The 13,943-nt window shown below is 38.1% G+C and overlaps 1 protein-coding gene across 5 annotated transcripts in view; it reads left to right on the top strand.

The window, feature by feature from the left end:
- The window catches only part of PALS2 (protein associated with LIN7 2, MAGUK p55 family member), a 94,716-nt gene that overhangs the window by 68,598 nt on the left and 12,175 nt on the right, over nt 1-13,943 (top strand). For 4 of the 5 annotated variants that reach the window (XM_055130920.1, XM_055130952.1, XM_055130942.1 and 1 more), the window contains 5 exons: nt 4,784-4,825; nt 6,540-6,671; nt 8,917-9,016; nt 9,360-9,428; nt 11,086-11,247. In XM_055130920.1, coding sequence (XP_054986895.1) covers nt 4,784-4,825; nt 6,540-6,671; nt 8,917-9,016; nt 9,360-9,428; nt 11,086-11,247 — 505 coding nt within the window. The remainder of the gene's footprint in view (nt 1-4,783; nt 4,826-6,539; nt 6,672-8,916; nt 9,017-9,359; nt 9,429-11,085; nt 11,248-13,943) is intronic. The other variant, XM_055130928.1, reaches the window with a different exon arrangement.

Below are 13,943 nucleotides of genomic sequence, written 5' to 3'. Positions count from 1 at the left end.
AAAAATCAATCTTATAAAAAATCTTATAAAAAACAATCTTATAAAAAGTCAAGTTTCCTCAGTGACTTGTAGATTTAATAAAATGTCAATAAAATTTTAATGTTTTTATGGTATTTGATAATATGAATAGCCCAGATGATTTTGAGGCAGAAAAGCAGGAATGGAAGTATATATATACACATATTTATTTGCTTTTTCGGGTCACACCCAGCGATGCACAGGGGTTACTCCTGGCTCATGCACTCAGGAATTACTCCTGGCGGTGCTTGCGGGACTATATGGGATGCTGGGAATTGAACCCGGGTCTGCCTCGTGCAAGGCAAACGCCCTACCCTCTGTGCTATTACTCCAGCCCCTGGAAGTATATTATTAATGTATAAAGATGTATATTGGCATGAAATAGAATGCAATGCAATGCAATGGAGAGCTTAAAGAGTCCCAGACACATATATATGTATATATATATTTTATTTGTTATATCACAGATATATGTGTGTATATACATATACACATATATACACACATATATATATACTTTGTTATATAACAAATAACAGTGAGAATAGGGAGATGAATCAGTGAATAAATTTGGTTATTGTTAGGATAATATATAATATATATAGCTAGAGTGATAGAGCGGGTAAGGCATTGCCTTGCATGTGGCTGACCCGGGTTCAATCTCTGGCATCCTCATATTGTCCCCCAAGCATCACCAAGAGTAATTCCTGAGTTCAGAGTCAGGAGTAATCCCCATATATGTATATGTATATACATATGTATATACATATATAATATTGTATTTGGGCTAGAGCGATAGCACAGCATAGAGCATTTGCCTTGTATGTGGCTCACCCAGCTTCAATTCCTCCATCCCTCTTGGAGAGCCTGGCAAGCTACCCGTGGCGTATTCGATATGCCAAAACAGTAACAAGTCTCACAATGGAGACGTTATTGGTGCCTGCTCGAGCAAATCGATGAGCAATGGGATGACAGTGACATTGACAATATTGTATTCCTGTTTACACTGCATACCCAAAACTAGTAAAAGAAGATAATTGGTCAGTTAATACATGAATAAATGTTAACTGGTGAGATGCAATTTTACAGCATTCATTTACCAAAAATTAGTGATGTGAATCCATAGTACCTTTTCTATATCATAGGTGACAGTGTAAATTGTTATTGTAATTACATTTAGAAGAAATTTAGCATTATCAGTGTAAAATGATCACTTATATTAAGAAACAATAAGTTTGTGAAATAAGTCTTACATGTATGACTATAAATATGTTAACAAGCATGTAAATTATGAAAGAATACTATATTCAGATAGTGTGCCAGGTTTTTTTTTTTTTTTTTTTGCTTTTTGGGTCACACCTGGCAATGCACAGGGGTTACTCCTGGCTCTGCACTCAGGAATCTCTCCTGGTGGTATTCAGGGGACCATATGGGATGCTGGGATTTGAACCCGGGTCTGCCGCATGCAAGGCAAATGCCCTACCCGCTGTGCTATTGCTCCAGCCCCAAGTGCCAATTATTTTTTAATTTAAAACAACTAAAGTCTTATTTTTTTAAAGAATATACTTGCATATGCATGTATACATGCATATGCACCTTTGATACCAGTAAGGCAATTAAGATTAATGAACATATTTCCCCCACTTTTCTTGTATTCATTTGCAATTCTTCCCTCCGGCTCCTTTCTCACCTGGACCCCTATTCCTCAACTACTGCTCGACTGCTGGTTTCGTTTACGTTGTCCATATTTTAATATAAATGGAAAGCATACAAAATAAGTATTTTATTTTTAATCTGGGTTTTCTTATTCAGTGTACTTGGTTTGGGATTCATCCATGTTTTTATGGTATCAGTAGTTGGTTCCTTTCTATTGACAAATGGAATAAAATGCCGTTACCTGGCTATCCCACACTTTGTGTTCCTTTTAACTTTCCTTTTAACTGATCGATGGCAGTTGGGTTTTTTCCAGCTTGGGGCTGTTATCAGAATGCTGTGGACATTTACATGTGAGTCTCAGGCAAATATCTCAGAAATGAGGCATTAAGTCACATGGTAGATATAGACAGATAGATAGATAGATAGATAGATAGATAGATAGATAGATAGATAGATAGATAGATAGATAGATAGATAGATATTTTGAGGTTTTAAAGAAATAGCCAAGCTGTTTCAAAGTTATAATACCTATCTATGTTCCCATCAACCTTGTATGAGAATTTCAAATAGTCCATATCTTTGCCAAAATTTGGTGTAGTCATTATAATTTTAGCCATTCTAATGCGTTGGCATCAGCATGATTTGGGTTCTGTTTCCCTAGTAACAAATATTACTGAACATCTTTTTCATGTGCTTATTTGCCATACTTTATCTACTTTGCCGAAGTACCTTCAAATCAAGTTTCTTTTGGGTTTTGAGAGTCCTTTTGTATATTCTAGGTGTAAGTAGTTGATCAAATTATGATTTGCAATTTTTTTCCCAGTGTGGCTTGTCTTTCCTTCTGAATTGAAAATTTCAATTCTTGGGGCTGGAGCGATAGCACAGCAGGTAGGGCGTTTGCCTTGCACGCGGCCGACCCGGGTTCGATTCCCAGCATCCCATATGGTCCCCCAGGGATAATTCCTGAGTGCAGAGCCAGGAGTAACCCCTGTGCAGAGCCAGGTGTGATCCAAAAAGAAAACAAAAAATTTCAATTCTTAATATTGATGAAGCCTTATTTTTTGTGGATCACATACTGTTTTCTATGTTTAAAGAATAACATTGTATGTTCTAATGTCATAAAGACTTTTCTATGAGTTTTATAGTTTATGCTTTATATTAAGCTCTTATCCATTTGTGAGGAGTATATAAGGCATGGAACAAAGTTCAGTTTTTCCAAATATTTGAATTTTTGCATATTTGCATACCCAGCTTTGCCAGCTTCATTGTTGAAAAGATATCAGATGTGGAGAAATTTTTATTGTTTCTTCAAATGATTTTTCTATTCTGCATACCTTTCCTTTCTATATCACAGTCATCCCATTGCTCATCAATTTGTTCGAGTGGGCACCAGTAATGTCTCCTTTGTGAGACTTGTTGTTACTGTTTTTGGCATATCAAATATGCCATGGATAGCTTACTAGGCTCTGCTGTGTGAGCAAGATACTCTCAGTAGCTTACCAGGCTCTCTGAGAGGGGCGGAGGAATTGAACCTGGGTCGGCCACATGCAAGGCAAACACCCTACCCACTGTGCTATCGCTCCAACCCATTCCTGCCCTTTGAAGACTTTAATTTTAGTACACTGGACTCCTTGATGCTTTCACAGAGCTCAGTGGTGGTTGTTCATTTGTTTCAATCACTTTCTTTCCTATTTTTCATGTTGGATAGTTTCCCATGCCATGTCTTCAAGTTTTTTCTTTTTTTCTACAGAAGTATATTAATACATTACATAGATTATTGTTTATTTAACCAGCTCCTTATTGTGAGACTTTCAATCTTTTACTGTTAGGAATAATTCAATAGCTAGTAGTCGTATCCATGTTGCATATATCTGAACAGGGTTGCTGTTGGATATTTTCCCAGAGGTAGATTGACTAGGTCAATGGTTTTTCTGTATATTTCACTTAGACAGCTATTGCCAAATTGTCCTCCAAGGTATCAAACCAGTTCCACCAACTTATTAGGAAATTCCTGTTAGCCCACAGTCCTCTCTATAGTTCATTACTAAATATTTGGATTTATGCTTAATCTCACAAGAAGACGATATTATTGTAATATAGTTTAAATTTATATTTTGACTCTGAGTTTGAACTTATCTTCCTGTGCCTGTATATTATTTGTATGTTTTAGTCCCTTAAGCATTCAGGCTTAAGTCTCAGTTATACAATGCTGAAACAACCATCCCTTAACCAGTGCACATATTCCACCACCAAAAAAACCCCAGTGTACCTCCCATCCCCCCACCCACCCCCGCCTGTGTAACTGATAAATTTCACTTTATTTTCTCTTTACTTTGGTTACATTCAATATTTCAACAAAAAACTCACTATTTTTTTTTCGGGTCACACCCGGCGATGCACAGGGGTCACTCCTGGCTCATGCACTCAGGAATCACCCCCTGGCAGTGCTCAGGGGACCATGTGGGATGCTGGGATTCGAACCCAACCCAGGTCGGCCGCGTGCAAGGCAAACGCCCTACCCGCTGTGCTATCGCTCCAGCCCCAAAACTCACTATTATTGTTAGGAGTTCCCCACAAGAGTCAGACCTGCTAGCGGCCGGGGTTTTGGATTTCTGTATTTTAGCAGCTAAGTCCAGCATATGAGGGGGGGGGGAGAGAAGGGAAGGAAGGAGAAAGAAAGAAGAAAGAAAGGAGGAAAAGAAAGAAAGAAAGAAAGAAAGAAAGAAAGAAAGAAAGAAAGAAAGAAAGAAAGAAAGAAAGAAAGAAAGAAAGAAAGAAAGAAAGAAAGAAAGAAAGAAAGGGAGAAAGAAAGAAAGGAAGGAAGGAATGAAAGAAAGAGAGAAAGAAACCCTATGCTTGTGCAGCTGCAGTGAGGCCACACACGTGCAGCCGCCGGGATCACATTCTTTTTCTTAGCTGATTTCAAACACCTTCAAATTTTGGCTCCTATCATTTGTAATTTCCTGTTACTATACACTCCTGCATAGCTAATTAAGTTGAGTTACTTTATCAAATGAATGAATCATTTGGGCCAGTCATTTGTTTATATCTTGTTTAATTTTAAATGCACAGTCTGGCTTTATTTATGCAATGAAAAATATATTTTTAGAGTTGCGTCAAAATGGAGAGGCATCCAGCACACGTCCGTCAGGTATGATATCCAGGACCTTCTCTGGAACATCCTTTTCTGTCTTATCAGCCAACTAAATTTTCCTTGGTTAAGCTTAATCATTTTGGAATTTTTCATTGCAAAACCTTGAACTGCATGCCATTGTCAAGTTAGCCAAGTTAGCCAGTTGTTCATTTTAGCAACTTTAATATTGTTTGTGCTTGCTTTTTAGCTGTTTCTAAAATTCCATATTAGGTAAAATAGTTGGATTTTAAGCATTAATATTTTGCCTTTCTGCAGTTATTGAAAATATTCTAAGTGTTGTCTACCAAGATCATCTAATTGTGAATAACTAAAATTTTGTCACAGGTTCTTAAATTTACTTGTTTTTAAATTATCTTAATATGCGCCCATCACATTATGTTTTATTGCATTAATAACATAATGTATCTAATTGTGCCATTTGAATATTTTGCTTGGTTGTAGTGTAGAAGTATGATAAACAAGTAGAAAAATAATTTTGAGGGGTTTTGACTAATAATTATGTGCTTTCATGCTTGTTTTAGTTTTCATGCTGATTTGTGCTAAGTTTATTCTTTTAAAAGTAAAATTTGAATTTCTTTAAATGCCATAAAAACATTTTAGGAAAGTAATTTTGGGCCATGGATAAAGTCCTGAATGTAACCATGCTACATGCTCCCACCCCCACCTCTGTGTGCCCCACACCAGAGATGTGCTTGTCCAAGCCCTCCTGGGTATATGGGCTCCTATTGAAAACACAAAGAAAGCATTTGGTCTGAACTTTACTGTGGGTAAGTATGGAGGCTTCCCAAGTGGTGCCCAGGAGGGTTAGAGATCACTCCATTGATTCTCAGCCAACCAGGCAGAATTCAGAGAGGGCCCAAGGGCACAGTTGCTCTGAGGTGTCAGAGCATGCCTGGCAATGCTGCAGAGACCTTGTGGTTATGAAGATCGAACCCTAGTCAAGGGCATGGAAATACCCTTAGCCGGTATTGTCTCCCTAGCTGCCGGTCTATTTTCAACCCTATTACCAGTTTTCGATTTTCTTAAGGATACTAAGAACTTTTATTTACTTCTGGTCTCAAGATACTTTCAAAGACTCATTCTTTTCTTTTTTTGCCTTTTTTTTTTCTTTTTGGGTCACACCCGGTAATGCACAGGGGTTACTCATGGCTATGCACTCAGGAATTACTCCTGGCGGTGCTCGGGGGACCAAATGGGATATTGGGAATCGAACCTGGGTCGGCCTCGTGCAAGGCAAACACCCTCCCCTCTGTGCTATCGCTCCAGCCCCTCAAAGACTCATTCTTAACATATCCAAACATCTGCCTTAAATCAACTGCATATTACTTTAATATGCTAATTAGAAAAGTAGAACTTGCATGAAAATTAGTGTTAGAAAATCATGTAAAATGATTGGGGGAAAGTATACAAATAGTAAGGTAAGTGATGTTCCAACTATTGACTCAACTTTAGAAGTTACAATGGAATTTTAATATATTCTTGTTTGCTGACTTTTGTAACGGACTTAATTGTCTTTTAGAAGACAGATCTCTTAGTTGATTTGTTAAATATACTGTCAATTGCAGTGGTTTGAGAATTATTTCAAAATCTAGTGACATGATATGTGTATAGTATTTTTAATTGTGTTACGTGTTTTAGGTGTTTGTGAAATGTCAAAATCTAGTGACAAATGATATGTGTATAGTATTTTTAATTGTGCTATGTGTTTTAGGTGTTTGTGAAATGTCATTTTGATTATAATCCATACAATGATAACCTGATACCCTGCAAAGAAGCAGGATTGAAGTTTTCCAAAGGAGAAATTCTTCAGATTGTAAACAGAGAAGACCCAAACTGGTGGCAGGTCAGTATTCCTCTCAGAATTTCCTCAACTGCTGTTTTATTTTCAATCTTAGATCTGGCCAGTATCTGAATATTCAGGAAGAAGGTATTAGCATTTGTTCCAATGATTTTTCCTGCATGAACAGCTCCTGCTTCATGGCTGCTAATTTTGTGGACAGAAGACCATATTGAGAGGGAATTTGTGAGTAGCTGTTAATAAATGGAGAATTAACTAGCCTCTGGTACTATCCCATTGGTTTAGGGATTAGATCAATCTTTCTTCCACATGGGTGACAAATAAAATGCACTCTTGGGTAAGAACTTATTTTAGGTCATACCTTTTCAATATTTGCTTTTTGTTTATTAACCAGGAATCTTTTACAGTGAATATGTAGTACAGTGAATATTACAGTGTGTCTCTCTGTTCACCCTTCTATCTGTGTATATTCATGGCACTATTATATGTCTATAAGTATAGGCCACTTATATTTATATAAGTATTATATTTTATGTCTACTCTATTTTATGTCTACTTGCCTGTCTTCTCATTTTGTAAGAAATGAGGATTTTTCCTTGTGTTTGGTCAAAGGGCTGTGTGCTATATTAGTCTTTTTTCTATTAGCTATGTGTGGCGGTATTTTTCCATTCCCCCCATTCAACTTTTAGAAATCTCTCCCAGCATTAGTGAGTCTGTATTTTTACTTTTACATTGACTAATAACTGTGAGTTGGAGAAACTGACATGAGAAAATCTGAAATCCTCAAGCCAGTGGAGCTAATAAGCCTTTTCACACCTGTAAGAGCGGTGGCTGAAAAGACCATGCCCTGCTCAGAACCAGCGAAAGTCTTATTGAAGAAAAGTATGAAAGCAAGGATCCAAAGGATCCAAGACCAGAGCTAAAACCTAAATTTAATGAAACAGCAATGATGCACAGTTTTCATAAGTTGTATTGACTTGTAAGGAGTTGTGGGGCAGGAATGGCTTATAGAATGAGAACAGCCTTACTCACATGTCTTTAAATTTTGACTGCCATGTTGCCTGGAAGGAGAGCTTACCGGGTGAGCACATGCCTTGCATGCAGGTTTAGTCCCCCTGGTCTCCGGAGCAGTACTGAGAGGGACCCCAGCGCACCAAGCCAGGAGTAGCCCCGGAGTGCCACCGGGGGATATGGCCCCCAAACCAAATAAAAATAAATTTAAATTGATGTCTTACTATATTTTATTTTGAGTGATAAAAGCAATAAAAAAAGCTAAACAGAGAGGTTTTCTCTTAATTTCTTAAACTTCTCATTAAAAACATGTTTTATTTTTTCTTTATTGAACTTTACCAGGGCTGGATTGATAGTGCAGCGGGTAGGGCATTCGCCTTGCACGTGGCCAACCCAGGTTTGATTCCTGCACCCCTCTCAGATAGCCTGGCAAGGTACCGAGAGTATCTCGCCCGCACGGCAGAGCCTGGCAAGCTATCCATGGTGTATTTGATATGCCAAAAACAGTAACCAAAAGTCTCACAGAGACGTTACTGGTGCCCACTTGAGCAAATCGATGAGCAACGGGATGACAGTGACAATGACAAATGAACTTTACCAGTTTTTTCTCTATCTTTTTGTGAGTGCCATTTCTTTCTCTTCTGATGCCTGTCACTATTATCTCAGTAGTTTCTTGCCTTTTGTGTCTCTTACTTCATTTCTGTTTTTCAAGATTTTAATTGCAAAACTAAAAACCGGATTTTTCTTTGAAACCACTATTTTAATATATTCCTTAGATTTATTTTAAAAGGTAGTTTCTTGACACAATATGAAGTTTTACCTATTTTAAATTTACTTTGTTAAGATACTCAGATTCTTAATAGCATGAGTTAACATTTAGTTCTGTTTTCTCAATTATTTTTTTCAATGACATGGCCTAGAACATACCTTTCTAAAGAGTGTTGGATGAAATGTTTCTGTAACAGATAGACTAGCATGAATTCCTTTCTATTCTTTGACTAAGTAATATAAATCAAAGCTTTTATAATTTAAAGAGCCATGTACCTTGGCGTGTTGGTCCCAAATTTCACTACCAGATGACAGATTGAGTAGGTGCTAATAGATTTCTCAGTGCTAACGTGTTTAAATATCTGAACTGATAGTGCCATGAATTTAAATGTCAAGGTCAGCTTTTAAGTGTTTTGTTGTTTGGTTGATTTTTTTCTATTTTGTTTTAATTATTTCAATATGGTATCAAACTTTGGTCACTGAGATACACAATTCATCAATTTGATTCTAGGCTAGCCATGTGAAAGAGGGAGGAAGTGCTGGTCTCATTCCAAGCCAGTTCCTGGAAGAGAAGAGAAAGGCATTTGTTAGAAGAGACTGGGACAATTCAGGTGACGAACTTGACCCAATAAGTAACAAGTAGTCCCTGTGGCCCTCTTCCACCTTTCTTTGGCTCTTTCATCTGAATTAACAGATGAATTTATTGAAAACACATTTAGAATTAATTCTTCCCATATGTTTGTTTTTATTGTATTGTTCTCAAACATTTAAATTAAAAAAATCTCTTTCTGCCACCTGCTGGCTTAACTCATTCCCTACCTGCTACCCCTTCTGCTCCATAATAGGCTGAAGCACTGCGGAAATGCAGTCTCACCTCTGTCGATTACTTCAGGACAGTTATATCATTTTCTGACATGTTGTTTTAGTTACATTTGTCTTGTCATCATCTTTCAGGGCCTTTTTGTGGAACCATAAGTAGCAAAAAAAAGAAAAAGATGATGTATCTCACAACCAGAAATGCAGGTATGTTTTAAAGAGCTATTGGGAACACCAAGTGCAATGGCTTTACATTGTTAGTCCATGTGGAGCTAACTCCAAATGTGTATTTTTAAAGGAACGTATCTGGTTAATACCCAAATGAATGGAACTGGCATATGAACACATGGTACAGCATTATGTAGAGAAATTACTTAAATCCTGATTAGATTCATTATCACCTCTGTGCTTCATGAGAAGAGTTTACAGTAGGTTTGAGTGGTTAAGATAGATGCTTGTGGGGCCTGAGCATTAATACAGTATGTAGGCACTTGCCTTGCACGTGGCCGACCTGGGTTTGATTCCCAGTACCCCAACTCTTCACCAACCAGGAGTTGCCAGTTAGAGCTGAGTCCCAGTGGATTCCATGATGCTCTGGAACAGAATCACACAGGAGTTTGGGAAGCAGGTAGGTCCTGCACACGTGCAGCCTGTGTCCTAGCCTCTGAACTATCTCCCCAGCCCCAGGAAGTGATCATTTTAAAGCAATTTCTTTATTTCAGACCTACCTCTACATTAGTAATAAACTAGTGCACTAGAAAGGAAATTATGATATAACATAATAAGGGGGGAAAAATGATCTCAATATTGGTTTAGTCTGCTGTAGAAAAGTTAGACATAAAGTTGCTGCTAAGATAATAACCTAAGGAAGAAATCTTATGCTCCAGATTGAAAGCTACAACCACAATGTCTAGGTAGTAATGCAAATCTACTTTTCCTTTTTATTAAGCGTATGTCCTCTAAGCCTTCTTACAAAATAGAAAATCTGGGACCGGAGTGAAGTATAGCTAGTAGGGCATTTGCCTTGCATGCAGCTGACCCGGGTTTAATTCCCGGCATCCCGTATGGTTCCCTAAGCACCACCAGGAGTAATTCCTGAGTGCAGAGCCAGGAGTAACCCCTGAGCATCGCTGGGTATAACACAAAACAAAAAAGGCAAAAAAAAAAAAATCTCTAATTTTCCCACTAAGATTATAATTTTGAATGTATTTCTGCTAGAACAGTTCAGATTCACCACTTTATTTCATGCATAATACCCAAATGTTGAAGCTAACATTTTAAGGGGATGGGGACATGCTTCTGAAGGTATTGCCTCTCTCACTATGTGTTCCAAGTGTCAAGCTTGAGGCCTTCCCAGAGACATGTCCTCCATAATCAATATTTAAAGGTTAGTATGTTGTCTCTGCATTTTATGAATATAGAATCAATATAGAATAGTTATTCATTTATGTACTTATGTTACTTATCCTCTGAGACTTATTTAAATAGATTAAGTGTACTTTGTACTTCATATTTGATGAAGTTTATAGTTGAAGTATATAGATTAATTTGCCATTTTCCAGAGTAAAATTATTTTTGCTAACATTGATAAAAACGATTTTAGTAAGATGTGTAATAAGATGAGGTATAGGTATTTCTCTGACTTAGTCATACAAATTTTTACTTGCAAATACATGGAAGCAGATGTTTAGAACTGGCTGTACAATAATTTTTTTCACTTGTTACCAAATTTATAAAAACAAATCTATATCAAGTGAGTGTAATTCAAGTAGTATTTAGCTGTCAATATGAAGTGCCATCATTGAACAAAATAAATTTCATCTAAAAGATAATTGAATATGATGCCATTTCCTTTTCCATGTAGAATTTGATCGTCATGAAATCCAGATATATGAGGAGGTAGCCAAAATGCCTCCCTTCCAGAGAAAGACATTAGTATTAATAGGAGCTCAAGGTGTGGGCCGAAGAAGCTTGAAAAACAGGTTCATAGTATTGAATCCTACTCGATTTGGAACCACAGTACCATGTAAGTTCTCTCTTTCTGTGTTTTGTTGTTGTTGTGTTTGGGGAAACCATGGTGGTTCAAATTATTTCCTTCATCTCCAAATAATTTTTTTTATTGTGCCAGTAAAAATGAAAAAGTTGTAAGATATTGAAAAACTCGGTGATTGTATAGCAGTCTTAAAATAGCACTGTAGTGCTTACAGCTTGCTGTTCTGGTGAAAATTATTTTTCCAGTGTAACTTAAATTCAGTATTAAGATTTGCAGCAAAAGCAGTATCAACTTCACATTTTCTTGCACAACTAATTTCACCTCCTTTAAGGTAAAGAAGAAACCTGCTATATCCTCACATACCCCCAGTGTGAATGTATATAGCTGTAAGGTCAGAAAGCTAACATTTTAAGGGGATGGGGACATGCTTCTGCAGGTATTGCCTCTCTATGTGTTCCAAGTGTCAAGCTTGAGGCCTGTCCTCCAGCCTTTTGAGTCCCTATCTCTGCTGCTAAGAGCACATTAAGAGTGATTCTCTTATGGAGAAGGCATTTTACTTAAGATCACTAGAGTTCATAAATAGTACTGATCAGAGAAAACTTGAATCAGACACTCATTTGGGCTTCTGTGCATTCTTAACCTGTTGGATATTGCATGGAAAGTTAAATAATGGTGTCAGAAATATGCATGCTAAGAATGGAATTAGATCATAGAGTTTGTATCACTGACATTAGAAGGACTTTGAAGTATTTTAAGTACTTTCAAACATTTACCTTTTTGTTTATATCAAATCAATCTATGCAAAGTATTTTAATCAAATATTTCCCCTTTTTGCCCTTACCACACCCAGCAGTGTCGGGCTACCTCCTGGCTCTGTGTTCAGGGTTCCTCCAGGTGCTGTTCAGGAGACCTCGGGCAGTGCCAGGGATCAAACCCAGATTGGCCACATGCAAAACAAGCACCTTAACTCCTGTTCTATCACCCTGGCTCTTTACCAGATTTTTCTTATTGCTTTTGTTTAGTTTCAGGGGCCACATCTGATGGTACTTAGGGGTTGATTTTGGCTCTATGCTCAAGGGTCACTTCTGGTAGGCTTGAAAGACCATAAAGTGTGTCGGGAATTGAACCCAGGTTGAATGTGTGCAAGGCAAGTGCCCTGCCCACTGTACTATCACTCGAGCCCTCTGCTGCTACTTCTGGGTTCTTCGGGTCAGAGAGGGAAAAGGGATAAAGCACTATCGGGTAAAAACCTTGCCTGTTAGAGAATGAAGTCCTTTATAGCACAGAGACTGTCAAACACTGTCTTTTCAGTAAGGCTGTCTGCACAGAGTGGCATACTGTTCATATGAAATGTGTATACTTCCTTTCCTACTCAGCATAATGATCTTTCCTTCCTCCAGACTCTTCCAGCGTATTGCTTGGCCCTCAGCCTGGAATACAATGCCTCCTTGTTCATATACTTACATTTCACTTTTGTTCATGTCTCCTCACCCTTCAGACTAAACTAGCCTCCACAATAGCCACTGCTTGTGTTTTAGCACTTAAATATTTGTTACTTGAACTGAGTGTTTATCTTTCTTTGGCAGAGCCAGTATATATACCCAGTATCTAGAACAGGGTCTGGATGTAACATGTACCCAATAACTAATGAACGGATTTCTCACAATCAACTTAATCACTGTATCACTATATCACTGCCATCCCGTTTATTGATTTGCTGGAGTGGGCACCAGTAATGTCTCCATTCATCCCTGTCACATTCAGGGTCAGGGGAATGAGGCCCATTATTGTTACTGTTTTTCGCATATCGAATACGCCACTGGTAGCTTGCCAGGCTCTGCCATGCGTGATTCTGCATTGCTCTCCTGGGAGCTTTGTTTTATAATCTCTAGATCTTGGCCATTGATGAGATTACATGGCACCCTGGGGGAGTTTGTGGGTATGACTGCCAAGCTACTGAAAACCGGGGATCTGGGTGGAGGAGGCCCAGTCCCAATCCAAGCAGACTTGGAGAGCTCAGCCACGGGTCCCGCATACCTGGATTCCTCTGTCAGTTCCATCATGGGTGAGGCTTATCTGAGCATGCAGAAAGTGGCCTTGAGTATGGTGTGGCTAGGTTCTGGAGGTTTTTGGCTGTTGGAGCTCTGCTTGGGGCGGGGAGGGAGACTCAACCCGCCCCCCTCCTAGGAGGCCCAGTGAAGACAGCCTGACATGGGGGCAGGAGATTCTGCCTCCTCAACAAATGTATGGAGAAAAAAAGAAAAGCACTTTCAGTGGTGAAGTTAATGTAATATATAAAATATATATAATATCTGTATATTATACATCAAACATGTTGATTTTCAGTAGTGCACACCTACATCTTTTATAGTGTCATTTGTAATCATTTATAAATGTTCCTTTATATTTCTAAATGTACTTGATATAAAGGCCAGAGTATTAATACAATAGGTTCTTGTACAGAGCCAAACTGTATTCAATTCCAAAGACTCCATATGTCTAATATCAAGCAACTAAAGCAACTTAATATTTTTATTAAGCAACTTAATATTTTTATAAATATTAATTGTATAACTAGGCAGTCAAAAAAACAAAAAAAAGCAAAGCACTTGAATACACATTTCTCAAAAAAGGTTGGTCAAGGGCTGGAGAGATAGCACAGCGGGTAGGGCGTTTGCCTTGCACGCGGCCGACCCGGGTTCGATTCCCAGCATCCCATATGGTCCCCT

This window comes from Sorex araneus, chromosome 1, assembly GCF_027595985.1.
Source record: "Sorex araneus isolate mSorAra2 chromosome 1, mSorAra2.pri, whole genome shotgun sequence".
NCBI lineage: Eukaryota > Metazoa > Chordata > Mammalia > Eulipotyphla > Soricidae > Sorex > Sorex araneus.
The sequence above is the reverse complement of the archived record's forward strand: the minus strand, read 5'-3'. Positions and strand labels throughout refer to the sequence as shown.